A 16,471-nucleotide genomic window follows, 5' to 3' on the forward strand; every position below is an offset into this window, starting at 1 on the left:
CACATTTATTATGATTATGATTATTATTATCATTATTATTATTATTAATTATTATATAATAATAATAATATACCGAAAGGGTTTTTTTCATTTGCACTTCATTGCCCATGGTGCCGTTGGGCATTTCGCACTGCTACGTCATATGTTTTCCTCCGTCACGCGGTGAGTCGTTGGGTGGACTACCGGAGCTGAAGCGGGGAATATGGCAGACGAGGAGGACTCGGCGCCGGAGCCAGCCGCTGTCTCTCCCCCGGGGAGCCCTCACGCTGAGCGGCCTCACACTGTGTCTTTCACGGAGAGCGTCCAGCCGGCTGTCGAGATGATGAGCCAACTGCTAACCCACCCGTCGTCCCTCAAGTTTGATAAAAACATCAAACAGGCCTTCTACAACACCGGGGCCATGATCTTTGTGGCTATCTGCTGCGGGGCAGCTGTCCTAGTCTACTTCATCCTGGAGGCCTTCCTCCGGCCGCTGCTCTGGGCAGTGCTCTGCGGCACCTTCCTCCACCCTTTCAAACACTCTCTGGCTCGTCTCGGCCGCTCGTGGCTCAGTGGCCTGCAGGACAGCGGGACGCCCATCGTGGTAGGGACCCTCCTGGTCCCAGTGTGGTGCGTCAACCACGGGGTGGATACGATGGGCAGGCTGGTGCTGGAGAGGCTCACGATGCTTCTGGTGATCGGGGCCGGAGCGCCGCTGGTTTACTTCCTCTACCTTTTCTGGCGCGTCATCGGTATGCAGGTGATCCTTGGGCACGTCTGCGGGGTCGTATCGGCCGCGCTGGACTGTTTCCACATTGCGTGGGTGAGTGAATGGACAGTGACAAATGGGTACAACCCACCCGTCGTGATGACAAAAGACCCTCTGTCATCGTGGGTTGGTGAGGTCATCTGTGGCAACTAGGTCACCCAGAACTGGCTCTGAGTGGAGCTGGTTAGGGTTCACAGTTCACAAAATAATAACTAATATAATAATTCCCTAATATTGTTTGCAGCATGGGTTAAACTACTGTATGGAAGATGCATGCAAAGTGTGAAAAGTTATAAATCTGCAGTGTGAATATGTTATTAAATTTGATGTCATTGGTCAAAATCAGCAATATAAACATGAAAAACTATGAGTTTTGGACTAAATGACAGATGGAATGCAATTACATTAAAAATATAATGATGATACAAACACATACACAACAGGTGATAATGCTGCTTTAACAGTATTTAGAAGGATGTGTAACTGCAGATTGCATTATCTTGGACATCTTTAATAACATCTTATTTAATTAACCTTGATGCAGAAAGAATGTTTCTTGGAAAATGTGCCTAAACTTGTATGTCAGTTGGTCTAATTTCCTGCAGCTCCAGTGTCTGATCGATCAATACCTTATTATTCCAAAACAGCTCCAGGGGGCCTGAACCCTGCCACGCTTTGGCTAAATCCAAATTGCATTAAATGTTCCTCCTCAAGACAGCATGTGCTTTCCCCTAATGCAGAGGTAGACTGACTGACACTGGACTGTGTTTATAAATAGGAACGAGGACACTATATTAAATTACACTGAAAGACGTCTTTGTGTGGAGTGAAAGCAGCTGAAATCTGTGTGACCAGGTGACTACAGACCACATCTACTGGTTTTCACAGTAAAACAACAAATAGTGCAGCCTGTTGTTGAAATGTAAAGCAGTGTCTGGAGAATACTGCAGATGACATGTTACACCACCGCTGATGACACTGTGACACAGTAGCCATAAATCTCCATCTGAAGTCCTGGACACATGTATATTTGGAATTGCACAGCTTTGCAGTTTCTAATTTGTATATATGGCAAGAGTAAGAAAAAGATCAAAATAAAGAAATAAATCTATCTTGTAAAAAATAAAATGATTAATTTTTTTAGTGTCATGAATTTAGCAGGTATCTAATTATCATCGTTATGTTTTCCCTCAGGTTTGCACTGTTGTGTTTGGCTACCTGCTGGCTGTTTGTTTCAAGTGGAGTCCCCAAACTGAGCGGTACCTGCGTGTTCTGGCTCTTCCTGTCTGGGCTGTACTGCTTTTCTATATTGGTGAGTCTGGAGGTCTGGACAGCCTGCTGAAACAGGTTTGCTTTCAGCTCATACTTTCATGCAAATATGCAAGTCTCTGAGGTGAGTCTGTGAGGTAGCCTGCAGTGAATATCAGTGAAAAACAGGAGTGGATGAAGCAGTTGTGTAGATAAGACAAGAAGCTGTTTCTACAAGCCCACAAGTCCATCAGACAGCTACGCATAGTAAGATGAGGAAGTCATCAGTATTTTTAGCACACTTAAGGCGTGCTGAAGAGGTGTTGACCTTCAGGCGTGAAATGTTAAAAGTGACTGAGAGCCATTTAGAAAAAGTGAGAAGCAGGATAGAGGACTGTTAGTGTATTTGTGGGAAAAAAAGTACTTGCACAGTGATGTTCGCACATATTTTAAACGTATATACAAATATGTTTTACCTAGTGCAGCATGTTAAAGTAGAACACCAAAGGCCAACATTTCTGTCAAAATAATCACCGGGAATGTCAACAACATAGATGCAGCTTTGTCTGTGTATAGGAGTCAGTCTTCTTTCTGAATCTGTTCTCAGTGTCATTGACTGGCTCATGGAGAGTCCCCATATTCGTGATGGTGGTTGCACTCCTCATCGTGGGTTCCCAAGAAAAACCACCAGTCCCTGGCAGAGGTGAAGGTTTTTGGACACACACACACACACACGCACACACACACACACACACACACTGATGTTTACAACAGTGAGAATCCTTTACTCCCTGCAACTTGAATAAATTAAATCATGTGAGCTGTAGAGGTAAGACTAGCTGCTTCCTCATTGGAATCTTGATTCTGTAGTCATATTTCCCTGGCAGACATATGAATGGTTTCAGATTTTTCTGCAATAAGACAAACTACGCATTCAAAGTCAAAAGTGCTTCTAAGTAACTTAGACGAACTGCTGTAGGAAGGAATCTTGACCTGCTGTGATCCTTGTACCAGAAGTTCACCTCCTAAAATAGACTTTATTAAATTATGTCCTGCCTGTTTCACAGGCTCGGCCATCACTTAGTTCAAGTTATGTCTAGCTCAGCTTCACAAGTTGAACAATGGTAGACAGTTTGTCTAAACAGTGAACACATATGCACATAAAGAACATTTCCTTGCTCTGCTTATGTGTGTTAACATCATGTTCTGTGACTCTTTGCCTCCCCAGGAGAGCTGTCGGGCCAGGTGCTGTCATTTGCTGCTAACACTATTTACATGGCAATCTCCTGTAGCAACCTTCAGCCTAAGACTGAGTCCAGTGAAACCGCTACCACAGGTAAGACAGCCTTTTTGTTATTCAGACTTTACAGAGAATTAGAGAGTGAAGGAAGGCTGGTGGAGCTGATGTCTTCCTTTATCTAAACATCCCCACAACATACTGTACACTAAGTGTTTTTACATTAATGCGAACATTAGTCATGGTGGTTAGCACCCTAACTAACCACGTTGTTCTTGTTTCTCTTTCCTTTTTGCATGGTTCCTCTGTCTGCTCTCGTTCTTCCCCTCCAAGATGGTAAACAGTCTGTAGGTCCCCTCCCAGTCACCCCCGGCTTCCCTCGGAGCCCTCGTTCGTTACCAGCTGGCCTCTTCCAGAAAGAAAAGAGCTCCCACAGAGCCAGCGATATCTACTTTATTCTGCTGGTCTGGGCCATTGTACTGGTTCAGGTGTGGCTCAACCTCTGGATTCTACAGCTGCTGCCCATCCCTGTGGCTGGTAACACACATGCAAAAACATGCTCCTTTTTGCGTACACTTCTCTACAGATGTGTCATAGTGATGTGCTTGTTTTCTTCATGATGATTTAGTGTGGGTGCTCAAAAAGCTTGTGGTCCACTTTGGCGTGAAGGGCTTTGCAGAGCGGACTCTGACCTCATGGTGGACGGTGTTGGAGAAGTTTGGACGCGAGCGTGAAGAGGCCTTCCTGCCTGGACCAATCAAAGGCCTGGCTCAGTTCCTGCTGCGTGTTGACACTAAGGTAACGCCTCTGACTGATCACCAGCAGAAGTCGTTTTTTTTTCCCGTCTTTGATTTTACACACTCTCATCCAGACACACATTTTGTGTTGCTCCTTTTTTGATGTTTACATTATATATGATCCACACTAAAGGCCCTCAGGAGCAACAAATGACCATCAAAAGAAGATAAGAAAACCTTCATTAGTCCCACAATGGGGAAATTGCATTGTTGCAAAAGCAGAGATACAGTAGCAGTAAAAATAACATAAGATCAAAACTGAAGGTCACAATAGCTGGGTACCTGCCCCTCAAAGAGTAAAGAGTTAGAATTGGTTGGTAAATATTTCTTACAGTTATATTGAAAACCTAAAATGATCAGGGTCATTGTTCTTTGTTAAATGTCCATTGATCAGTCCACCACTATTTGCTTGAGGTTTGTAATCCTTTGTTTTGTTATATTGGCCCAGGTTCAGTATCCTCAGTGTCATTTTCAGCAACAGCTGGCTTAAGAGTCTGCCCGCACCAAATATAGACAGACAAAATTAGCAACTTGCTCAAAACTAAAAGGAGAATATCAGACTAAGGTTCTGTTGGCCAGAAATTTCTCATGAATTAAAATGTTGCTGTTGGATGTGTAAGCAGCCAGTGGTTTAGTTGGTCATTACACATTCAGTGTTGTTTTACATGTTGCTGCACTGCTCTCAATGGCCGAACATTGCTCTGAATAGCAGTGATGTTGGGTCCGACCAGAGGTGGGTGCATCTTGGACAGACTTGATGATGCCTCTTGTTTGTTCTTACAGTTTTGGGATGTAATGATCGTGTGTTCTAATCACACACTGATTTACATCCCATTGTAAAACCAGTCCACACTTCCTGTATGACCTGTAGCTAAACCCTACCTGCACCCTCTGATCCCTCACTGCCTGTGCCCAAACAATCTGTCTTCTTGTTGCACGGGTTCATGTGATGACTGCTGCACACGTCTTTCCAATAATAATCTTCCCAATGTCTCTTTGTCTCCTCCCCAAGCTCTGGCATTGGCTTAACAAGCAGGTAATGATCTGGAGGAGCTGAGAGAGAGGCTGATAGAAAGTGTGTTTGTGTATGAGAGAGAGAAAGCAAAGTTAAAAACTTAACTTGTGTGAGTGTGTGTGAAGGCGTGAGCACACCTCGTAGTAGCTTGGACTGGCTTTTTTTTACCCATTCACTGTCATCACCCACTCATCCTGTCTTAACGTCTGTCCTCTCACTGCTCTCCTGCTTCTTGCTTTGATTTTACAGGAAGTTACAGTTAGGGTGGCTGGGACTTATTATTGATCCTTCGGCCCTGTCTGTATCTTCCCTGCTGTGATCTAACAGGCTAGTTTGTCTTAAGAGTGTGTGAGCTGCATGGAGAGATGGTTAAAATAGACAGAGCAAAGCCTTTCTGAAGATGTGTTACCAGTTTTTAATAGATTTATGAGGATTGTTAGATGGGTTATGGACAAAACAATGGGCTGCATGGCATTTCTTTAAGATGGTTTTTGAGCCAGATTTTTTTTCTTTGATGCTTTAGGTTTAAAACAGAAATATTACTTATACTAATATTTTAATTCATGAAACAACCCACAGAAGAAAGAGACACCATACAGATGTGTCAAGTCAGCAAAATCCAAAGTGAAATGAAGCAGTCTGTTGTCTGAATCAGTGGTGAATGCCAGACAGCGAAATTGTATTTTTATTTTTTGATTTGTGGCATTTCTATTTTCTGTTGTTTTTTGTTGCTGTTCTGGTTTAATCCAGTCTGCTCAGTATCAATCTTTGTCAAGGTGAGGCTACATTATTGTGCTTGATTAGGAGCAATTCAATTATGTAGATGAAAGGTATATAGTTGTAACAGGCGACACAGACTTTATCAGAGTGTGTCTAATTATCTAATGAAATACTGCCTGCCATGTTGTCACCATCCATATAATGTCAAACCTCGAGGGCACACCTTCTGACAGAGGTGCCTGCTAACAGAGCTTCTTCCAGTCAGTTGCAAATGAATCCAGTAACTTGTCTCTAATGTGACAAGGACAAAGGATGACTGAAGCTGCTGAGAGACTGTTGATGCAGTTTTGGAGCATTGAGAAACCTGGGTTAAGAACGTTGCAATCAGTCATGAAGTGTATAAAACAGACCAAAAAGTAGCACATGCAGCAGCGCACTTTCTGAAAGGACTCTTGCAAGGCTTAATGCAAGCATGTGTGCAGATATGCTGGCTGTTTTTTCATTAAGATGACCACATTATTGTCCTCAGGGGATCCAAAACAGCCTCCTCACATGGGAAGGACACAGGTTTCTCCATGTGTCTCATTACTGTATGTTTCTAACTTTTTCAGATTTGTACTGACTACCACCTCCCCGTTATTTCCCACTTTTTTCCTCTTCCTACTTTTCTTCCTGTATCCACACAGATGATCGTGTGGTTGGAGCGATCACTGGATAAAATCATCAGCATCTTCATCATCTTTCTCCTGGTCACAGGGACCCTGCTCATGGCTCTGCTGCTGACTGCTATGGTAAGTCCTTCTGACGCTCATTTTGGAGGTAAATACATGAACCTAAATAAACAGAAGAGTTTTTCCTTTCTGTAGGTGCATCATGAAAGTGTTCACATCATCGAGGTGACCAGTAACCTCATCAACGAGACTGTATCCAACCACCCAGAATGGGCCAAGTAGGACAATTTATTAGTATCTAAGTTTAGAGCTGTAGTTTCTCACTCACAGAAACCTGAGTGTCTCTTCTCTCTCTGTCTGTTTAGTTGGCTTCCAGAAGCTCGTGTAGTACAGAAGGCTCTGAATTCAGCTGCTACTAATGTTTATCAGCATGGACGAGAATATATAACACAGAAGGTTGGAGCAATAATATCTATCGAGTCCTCCCAAAAACAGAATGTGTTGACAGTCAGTTTGGTAACAAAGTTGCTTCTTTTGTGTGCAGCTTCATAAAATGTTAGGAGACAAGGTGAACCAGACAGCAGTGATAGAGAAGCAGGTTTTGGAGCTTTGGGACCGACTGTATCACTCCTGGTTTGTGAAGGTAGCGTGACGAAACACGTTTGCCTCATAAATGCAATGTTACGCACTTTGACAGTCTGTAAACCTTTACATCTCCAGAATGTGACTCACTCTGGGCGTCACCGTGGGCAGAAGATGATGGCTCAGAGGCAGAACAGCTGGCTGATGGACATGATGGACTGGAAGGATATTGCCTCCTTTCTACAGGAAAACATAGAGACTCTCCTGTCTGTGAGTATGGTGATCAGATGATTTGCATGTGTTCCACAGACGTGTCAGTCTATTATAGATATCTTTATTTGAAAAGAATTTGTTTATCAAACCATTTCTAATTCTGGTCATGCAGCAGTGCCTCATGTCGTGCTTGCTGTTTCCTGTTGTTTTGTAGATCCTGGAGTCTCTGTGGGTGGTAATGAGTAGGAACGTTGGCCTCCTCATCTCCACCACCACTACCCTCTTCACCGTGTTGTTCCACAGCGGCACGGCTCTGCTCAACTTTGCACTGAGTCTGGTACAAAACCACTGTAACTGATCCACATTATCCATATCTAAATCCTGATCTAAATCTCCACACTTCTTTGCTGATCACATTTTGGGTCTGTGCAGGTGATTTTCCTGACCACTCTCTTCTACCTGCTGAGTTCCAGTGGTGAATATTATAAACCAGTTAAATGGGTGATCAGTCTGACCCCCCTTTCCCAGCCTGGACCCTCCTCCAATATCATTGGCCAGTCTGTAGAAGAAGCCATCAGGTTAGTCACATGAACAAAATCACAGCATCTAAAAATATACATCAGGGAGATTATTTCTGACCTTGTGTGTGTTTGTTTTGAAGAGGAGTGTTTGACGCCTCGCTGAAAATGGCTGGTTTCTACGGCCTCTACACTTGGCTCACTCACACCATCTTTGGCATCAACATAGTCTTCATTCCTTCTGGTGAGTCAGCGTGCTCACAGCAGTGTGTGCTGTCACTATACCTGCACCTGCCAAGCCACACGCAGTGTCATGTTGCTCTTTGCCTGCAGCTCTGGCAGCCATTCTGGGTGCGGTGCCATTTCTCGGGACGTACTGGGCAGCGGTGCCGGCTGTGTGTGACCTGTGGTTGGCACAGGATGAAGGCGTCAAGGCCCTGCTGCTGCTCATCTGTCATCTACTTCCAACATATTTTGTAGATACGGCCATCTACTCTGACATATCAGGGTATGTTTGTTGTTATTTTAGACACATTTGCCAAACAAATTTCTACACACTTCCTGTGATTTCCCTTTATGCCTCTGTAACCTGTAGAAAATGTGACTGTTGCTGCCCGCTGAGGTCTTCCTATGTTCCATTTCTGTGTTTAAACTACTTCTTTGCCTCAGGGGGGGACACCCATATCTGACCGGTCTGGCGGTGGCAGGTGGAGCGTACTACCTGGGTCTGGAGGGGGCCATCATTGGGCCCATCCTGCTCTGCATCCTCGTGGTGGCCGCCAACATCTACAGTGCCATGCTGATGAGTCCCAGCTCTGCACTCCCCACGCCAGTGCAGTCGAGCTGGCCTCTCCACCCAAGGTAAATATAACACCTGTAAAAATACAACACAACAGTGGTGCATTTTTCAATTGTTTTCTTTTCTCCCATATTAGGACCCTCACAGAGACCACCCCATCTATCCTGAAGAAGACCAGCGAGTGAGAACTAGAGGTTGTGTCCCTTCTAAATTGGCTTCCTAATGGCTGATTCCTCAGGGGAAGTGCTCCCCTTCCCAAAGCTCCTACCGCCCCAGACCAAGAAGAGATGGCGGCATATTATGATATGATCACTCATGATGTTGTCTGCTTAGTGCAACGGTTTTGCTGGGTAATATGGCACCAGCTCCTCTTATTCAGCAGTCCATAAAACACACATAAGCATACATCCCAAACATGGACCAATGACCTCACATTGGGTTTGTGATCATGTACAGCAGAGACCTTGATGCTAATCACATCATCTCTCTGAACTCAGTGCCTACATTTATTTTGTAATATTGATAAATGACTAAAATGATTGTGCGGTTTGTGATGGATTGTAAAATGATCTATTTTATCTACAAAGCCCCCAGACCTTCACCCTGCACTTCCTGGTTGTGTCTGTGCTACAGTATGTGGTTGTGCAGTACTTGTACTCCCTACCTCTCTCCTCATGGAGGCTCAAGAAGAGTTTGCAGTGAAGGCATGTGTGATCATAAACTAAACACTTCTTGGCACACAAGTCAGCATGTCTTGTAACTTAAAGAGATAGTTTGGTTTGTTAGAAGAGGGGCCGTACAGTTTATACACTTCAGTTCACTACAGTCTGAAGCAGAAATGAAAGTCAGTGGCTATGAAGGTGGTAAGGAGTTGTTCTGTAAGACAAAAATTACATTATTTGTCACCATTCCATTTTCCATCGACAAAAATTGTAATTTTATCTACACAGCTTTGACGTTTTAACACAGTGATTCAGATTAAAGCTTAATTGTCAACACAAAAAGTCACACAACAACACATTAAACCAGACCAGCTACTCCTGCGGTTTTCGCAGTGGAGTTTGGTGGGACTGACGAGAGCATACCTTGAAGTAACAGCTTCAGTTATGTGTTAAAGAAAGTGACATAAGAGCACATTAGTAAAACTGCTGTATTTATCAGTGCATAGTTTGATATAACAGGCTACAGCTTTCAGTTTAGTGTGTTAAAACAGGTCTCTCTGCAGAAGGCAAAAATTGGAAAGACTGTCTGATAGCAAGTTTAAAAACAGTGACGAAGCGTAGCCCTCACTTCACCTCCCTTTATGTAGATAAAATAACGTGTCTACAGCAGATCACAGCTATGCTTCCACCTCATGGCGTGTCTGCTTCTCCAACCTGTCAGTGTCCTGACCACCATGCACTGCTGTCCTTACTTCTAAGAAACCAAACTCACCTTTTAATGTGTCATTCATGTTTCTGTCATAGTAGCTGTGAGTTTGCACACTCCCTCCCTCGGACCAGGCTGTTTCATGTTTTTGTAATATCAGTTGTTCTTAGTTTTTAACTGGTGCAGGTCTAGACTGCTTAATAAATCAGATTAGACTTATTGCTCTAATAGTTTGGTGTAACTGATACTTACTGAAAGAAATCTGGTTTTATATGTTTATTTATTTAAAGCTTATTTTACACACTGTGAGTGCACATACATGCAACCAAGCTTTTCATTCTTAACATGCTTTTTGTTTAGTATTGAAGCACATTTTTTGTGAGCACTTTTACTTGAAAGGTGTGTCTGTCATCCTCCATCACATGATATCATCAACAGTTTAGAGCTCACACACCTTTTTGTCATTTATGCGCCATAATTTAACTAGTCAGAGCACTTTGTAAAAAGAGAGGATGATGTAGTTTACATGAACTGAAGCTTTAATAAATAAGCTGTACAGGTGTATGGTATGTGCTAATGCACACGGATCGTACATGGCTACCATGTTAGCTGTCTGGGGGCAAACGGGTGGAGATGTGATCTGAGTGGGAACAAGCAGGTGTAAAATACTGTAGTTTTCCTTTGGTACTGTTGCTGTGTTTTTTAAATATGCACTTAAACAATAAATCATTTCAACTGTAGTGCCTTTGAGTGAGTTTGATCTAAAACAATTATTTTTTTTGATTAAACTGATTTAGATCCTGCACAAAAGAGTAATTGTCTATATTTGTTTCACACTGGGTTTTATCACATTTTTTCCCCGCCAGTCACTAAATTATATGATAGTAGAAGATAATGGACTCTTTTAAAGCAACAATTTTAAACACTAAAGTGGTATTTTTAAGCCAGACAAATCAGCGCAAACTAGATTTAGTGATGCAATATTTGCTTTTAGGGTGTAGATATAAGAAAAATAACTACATTGTATATAGTAAATATGACCTAGATACTACCTCAGTGCATTCATATCCAAACAGTCTAGTAAGAGATCTCATCTGAATAGGGCTCCGTTCTCTGTCTGCAGAAGAATATTTACTTTGGCCAGTTTCCCTGTCACAGATGCAGGGCCATCCACACACTAAACAGGTTTGTTTAGAGAGCTGAGTGTTTTCTAAAGGATACAAAAAATGGACAATAAGCAAACATCTCGACAGCTGCTTCAGAAAAGTGCACAACATGTTAAACTGTGTATAAGACTCATCACAGTGCAGAATCCTGTCATAGCCAGAGGATCAGTGTAATTTCTTTTGGCTAACTTTGCCTGGATAAACAGAAACAAAAACTTCTCTCTGTGTTTGTGTGAGCTGAGTCAGACAGTGTCATCTGTTCTTTGAAGGCTTTACAGATTGTCAATGTGTCAGTGAAGCTCTGGACAGATGGACAGAATAAATACCAAATCCAGGGAAGGCTGCAGTGTGACTGCTGGTAAAGCCAGAAATCTGTCCAGCAAACAAGCTCACTGAAGGACTGAGGTACAATTTACCACTTTCATTTTCTTCCACTCAGCTCAGTATCTCAGGGAAATATTAGACTTTGTACTACACTACAATTAGACATCCTTTGACAAGTGTCATCATCAAAGCCAATCTGTGCTTCTCCCATTTCGGCCAAGCAGTCTGTTTTATATCTTGTAAATAATTCTAATTGAAAGCAACACTATGGAGTTTTTGGAGAAATTGCTCACGGGCTCCCTCTATAGTCTGATGAAAGCTATTGTCTGCTACAACTGTCAAAAAAAGTTCTACACGCACATTTGTTGACCAGAAGGCACGGACACTGACAAACTGCTCCAAAGCTGGAGCGGTGTGTAAACAAGGTTAATTTAGTTCGTTTGTTTTCTTAGTTTTATTCAAATAAATCTACACAGGCTTCTGTGGGCCGTAGCTACACCAACACAACAACCTCCCTCAGCTGTCAGTCTCAGTCCGCGCAGGCGCACACACTCATACGCGCAGAACCAGGAAGACAACCGCCGCCTGCTTAATTGCTGCTAATCACAACTATCAGTCAGAACTGAATACAACATTGCGAAACTACAAAACGCCATAACAACAATACAACATTTCTTTCAGACCGTTCCAATATGTACATTATCAACATGTCTGAGCCTAAATAACGACCTATATTAACGTTTCCCCAGACAACGCAAAACGAGTCATTTTAACATAAACTCTGTAAACTGTGCGGAAGAGCTTTTAGTGTTTCTGCGCAAATACAATGAATGCAGACAATAATAACTGTTTAACCAGGTAAACATCCATCAATTTAAACGTGTTTAAATATTTGAATAAGTTTACCTTATTTTAGCCGGCTTAAAAGCGGTTTGGGCTACACATGCTAATCACGAGACCTGAACCTTTGCTTCCTGCGTCTCTTTCTTGAGGGAGGCGGATGTGACATGTGCCGTCAAGATGTAAATAAAAACGTGTTTTTTAGGTGCAGCTTTTTTTTTTTTTTTTTTTTTTTTTTTTTTTTTTTTTACCAGAACCCCAAAGCTTATCTATTATCTAAATACAGTTTGGAGGCTGAACAAATCCATAGTGTTGCTTTAACAAGAACTCATAATAAAAAAAGGTGAAGGTGTTTATTTGGTGTGTTGTCTGCAGAGTTTAAATTAATGTCTGTGTTGTAACCTGTGCTGTGGTTTGAACAAAAGGTTTTAGTCATTTGTAAAATGTGAACATATTAAACTGGTGGTTATTAATTTATTACTTAGGCACTTTTGCATTGTGTGTGTTCAGTCAATGATTAGGGAAGATTTTTTGTAATTATTTCCTTTTTTTTTTTTTCGCCGCAGGAGTTAATGTTACAAAGCAGTAATTTGGTGCCTCTGTAGTTATCTGCTCTAACACCAACACTGAAACCATGCAAACATTCTCACTGCTGACAGACATATACTTTTACTTATGTTTCATTAAAGACTTTATTTGTAATGGAACTTTTTTATAGTGTTACCAGAATGTTGTTATAAAACTAAATAAAAAAATGCTTGTAAAACCTATTGCATACTGATACGGATTACTGAGGTCAAATTCAGAGTACAACATTGTGAAGTGATTATGAATAAAACCAAGCGTCTCCAGGTGCAGGTACACACTGTGCATCAGTAAAAACAAAAGCATCAGCACACACTCTGCTTCATATCACACAGAACTGTCAGCTTGACCAAAGAAATGTATTTTATTTACAATAAACTTGTAGAGGACATACGTATCAGTTTGTAAAAAAGCATCCTGTTTGGCCAAACATGCAACAAACTACGTGAGCACTTCCTCTAAAACAAAGATGAGGTCTGAAGCTGAATTCACAAACAAGGATCAATAAAAGAATAAAACAAACACATTAGATGAAGGCATTTCTTCATGAATTCACTCTGTTCCCCTGAACTCATTTCAGTATTCTGTCTTTTCTTGGAGTTTCCCTCTGGGCCACAGTCTGGTTCAGCTTTCATCCATTTCTTCAGATCAGAGACTTCATGTTGTTCTTCTGAAGTCTGCAGCACATAAAGCAGAGCAGAGTCTTCCTGAGCAGAATCATTCATTTGGTCTGCACAGAGGAACAGAGTGAAGTGTCTCCTTGAAGACTTTTCTCAGCTCTACAGGACAGATTAATTTTCCGCTGTGGACCTGGAGGAAGCAGCGGAACAGGATCAGGTTCTCATTGTGAAGATTTACACTTTTGACATCTGAGTTCACGATGCTTCTTTTTCTGATGTTGATGAGATGCTGTTAGCTTGAACACATTCCAGTTCTTACTTACTGCACAGGTGCTTTCAGAAAACAAATGCAGACACATCAGCATGTTTTATTAGTGTGTATGCAAAACACTGTTGTCCAATACGTCTTCCTGATGGCTCTCTGTGGGCCTAATCCTCACCAATGAATAATTCAGATCCAAGTTGTGGACTTTGAATAATCCACTCACAGTCAGTCTGCAGCCCAACTCTATTACCTTCACACAGAACGGCCTGTTTATTAAAAGGACAGGAAATAGTCCCATTTCTCCAACATGACTCACCTGCTCCTCTGCTGCAGCAGGGAACCTCTCACTGTGGGGAGATAAGACAATTATCTTCTTCAAAACACCAAAACAAAATGACAATTATTGAAAATGAAATATTGATCCTTTCTCTTCCAGAGTTAATCTCAGTGATCAGTGCCCCGACTGAGAAAACGTCTGATGTGTTTGTGGAGGAAAGCGGCAATGAAGTCCATCACTCCATAAATTGTTCTGTAAACTTTTTCACTTTTATTTTCTACATTTGGATCAGCTCAGTGTGGAAGCCTGGACATGTCAGAAACTTTCAACCCCACATGTCAGAAACTTTCCTATGACTCAACCACCCCCCCCCCCCCCCCCCCACCCAAATTCAGAACATATTGATACACTCCCTCTGTCTCACGATCACAAGCGCTCACGTCTCCACCATAGTCACAGTCGCTCAGACATGAAAAAGACGAAGAAAGAAAAATGGCCTCCTCTCATTACCATGTCCACAACAAAGATAAGCCAATGATGTTTCCTATGTGTAAACCCTTCCTCCACTGGAGGAAGCAGAAATGTTACAAAATAAAATCACCTCTGGTGCCGTGACTCGCAGCGGCAGGAGAGATTCAAAGAGTAAAGAAAGCATGATGGCTGAAATGACACAGTTCAGCTGTCTCTCACTGAGATATGAATAGTCAAATACTGCAGGTGAGTTTGCAAAGTGTGATATGTAGTTATGGATATGCTGCTGTGCTCTCAGTAACCCACAGTTCAGTCCTTTTACTCCCCTTGGATCTCTATAGTTACTAAGTCTGCCCCTGATTCATTCTTTAAAAAAAAAACTTGATGATGCCACTTCAGTATCCAAACTGCTGCTTTCCTGCTCTATGTCTACAGCGGAGAGTGCGAGGACTCAGCTCAAAAATAGCAAGCAGGGGTGAGCTGATCTGCTGCAGGGCCGGGCTACAGGATCTTGGTCGCCCAACAGCGAGGAATCAGTTGTTTAAAGTGAATAGGGAGCTGATGAACTGAAGAAACACATGTTCACACCACACAGGTGCACACACTCCACAGGAGGAAAGAAGCCCTTGGAGTGTTTTTTTTTTTTTTTTTTTTTTTTTTTAGAGGTCACTGAGAAGAAGATATGACAATGGATTTTAGTATCAGGCTTAAGAAAGCCTTTTTTTCCTATATGTGTATGTGACTATGTAGTGCCTTCTGGAAGAGTTTTCTATGACTGAACACCACATGAGGCAGTGAACATCAGTTACATATGCATGTATCCTCTGTGAGTGTGTGTGTTAGCTCTACGTTAAACATCTTTCAGGACAACAGAGACAGACAAACGAGGGTTACTGAAACAGTAGAAACAGACAAGCCATGTAAAAACTGGACATAGAAATCTTAAGATATCACAAACATTTCTCTATCTCTAGATCTCTGCTGATGGCAGAAATCGGGTCGTCACTTTCAGTTTTTTTTTTGTTTTTTTTTTTTTTTAAATGTGCTGACCCTTGCAGATCCCTCAGTGTGGAGGCTTCAGTCTGTCAGATGAAATGCTAAGGAGTAACACCAGAGGGAGACATACACTGTTGCTTGACTGTAGGAGGGGCTCGCTCGCTCACTCATTCACTCACGCATCCTTCTTCATAGGAGTTCATTTTTCATAATCCATTACAAAATTAAATAAAAAAAGAAGAAATCAACAAGGAATTCAGCCCCCCTTTCACAGCATACATTCATCTCAGAGTACACACTCACACACAAATAAGTGCACACACTCTCTCGTAAGAGGCAGTCGGTAAACGTTAAAAGATGAGTTGAGGGGTGGACTGCTTTGTCCAGGGAAGCTGTGAGTGCAGAACCTCGACCCCACCGGCAAGTCTCACGCGCAAGAGTGAGTCACTTTTTCCGGGGTTAAAATCTCTTTAAAAAAACAAAAGAAAACAAATATATAACAGCCATCGTCTCTTAGAGGGAGTCTTTTCTCTCGTCTCGCTCTGAGAAGGGTTGAACACACTCCTCCCTCTGATGTCCTGCAGAGGCAGCACCGTCCAATCCATCCTCCTCTCTTCCTGAATCCTCTTGTAGGAAGTCTTTCCATTCCCAGTGCCTGATTTTAATAAACACGTCCGTTTCCCGGATTGTTTAATCTGGGCCACTGTGTGTGTGGGTGTGTGTATGTGTGTTTGAGAGTGTGCGAAGCATGGTCAGAAGACCTCCGGTAGTGTGACATTGCGGAGAAGCCACTGTTGGGAGCGTGTGTGAGTGCAGTCTCTGACGCTGGGCACCTGGCTGTCCTCCTCGCTGGCCTTGTCCAGGCACTGGTTGCTGTTGACGTGGACCAGCGTGAGCTTCTGCACAGAGACACAGAGAGTGTGGGTGAGGGGATGCTAATCAGGCTTTTGAATGCTTCATTTGAATTTAGGATTTGGAATTTAGAGTCCTGGCTGGTGTTAGGTATGCTGT

At 42.5% G+C, this 16,471-nt stretch overlaps 2 protein-coding genes across 3 annotated transcripts in view; one reads left to right on the plus strand and one right to left on the minus strand.

Moving 5' to 3' along the window:
• Positions 1–155: 155 nt before the first annotated feature.
• On the plus strand, positions 156–9,088 carry tmem245 (transmembrane protein 245). The gene is made up of 17 exons (XM_028425361.1): positions 156–802; positions 1,943–2,060; positions 2,604–2,699; positions 3,225–3,332; positions 3,567–3,770; positions 3,862–4,031; positions 6,452–6,556; positions 6,632–6,714; positions 6,802–6,892; positions 6,981–7,079; positions 7,157–7,288; positions 7,446–7,568; positions 7,664–7,809; positions 7,893–7,993; positions 8,083–8,257; positions 8,419–8,610; positions 8,685–9,088. Exons 1-17 carry the CDS (start codon positions 203–205, stop codon positions 8,731–8,733), a joined length of 2,592 nt encoding a protein of 863 aa, XP_028281162.1. The 5' UTR covers positions 156–202; the 3' UTR covers positions 8,734–9,088.
• A 5,981-nt stretch (positions 9,089–15,069) lies between these two features.
• Positions 15,070–16,471, minus strand: part of galnt1 (UDP-N-acetyl-alpha-D-galactosamine:polypeptide N-acetylgalactosaminyltransferase 1) — a 33,185-nt gene continuing 31,783 nt past the window's right edge. For both annotated transcript variants that reach the window (XM_028426012.1, XM_028426013.1), the window contains exon 14: positions 15,070–16,359. In XM_028426012.1, coding sequence (XP_028281813.1) covers positions 16,213–16,359 — 147 coding nt within the window. In that variant the 3' untranslated portion in view covers positions 15,070–16,212. The remainder of the gene's footprint in view (positions 16,360–16,471) is intronic.

Source organism: Parambassis ranga, chromosome 16 (assembly GCF_900634625.1).
Source record: "Parambassis ranga chromosome 16, fParRan2.1, whole genome shotgun sequence".
In the NCBI taxonomy this organism is placed as follows: Eukaryota; Metazoa; Chordata; class Actinopteri; family Ambassidae; genus Parambassis; species Parambassis ranga.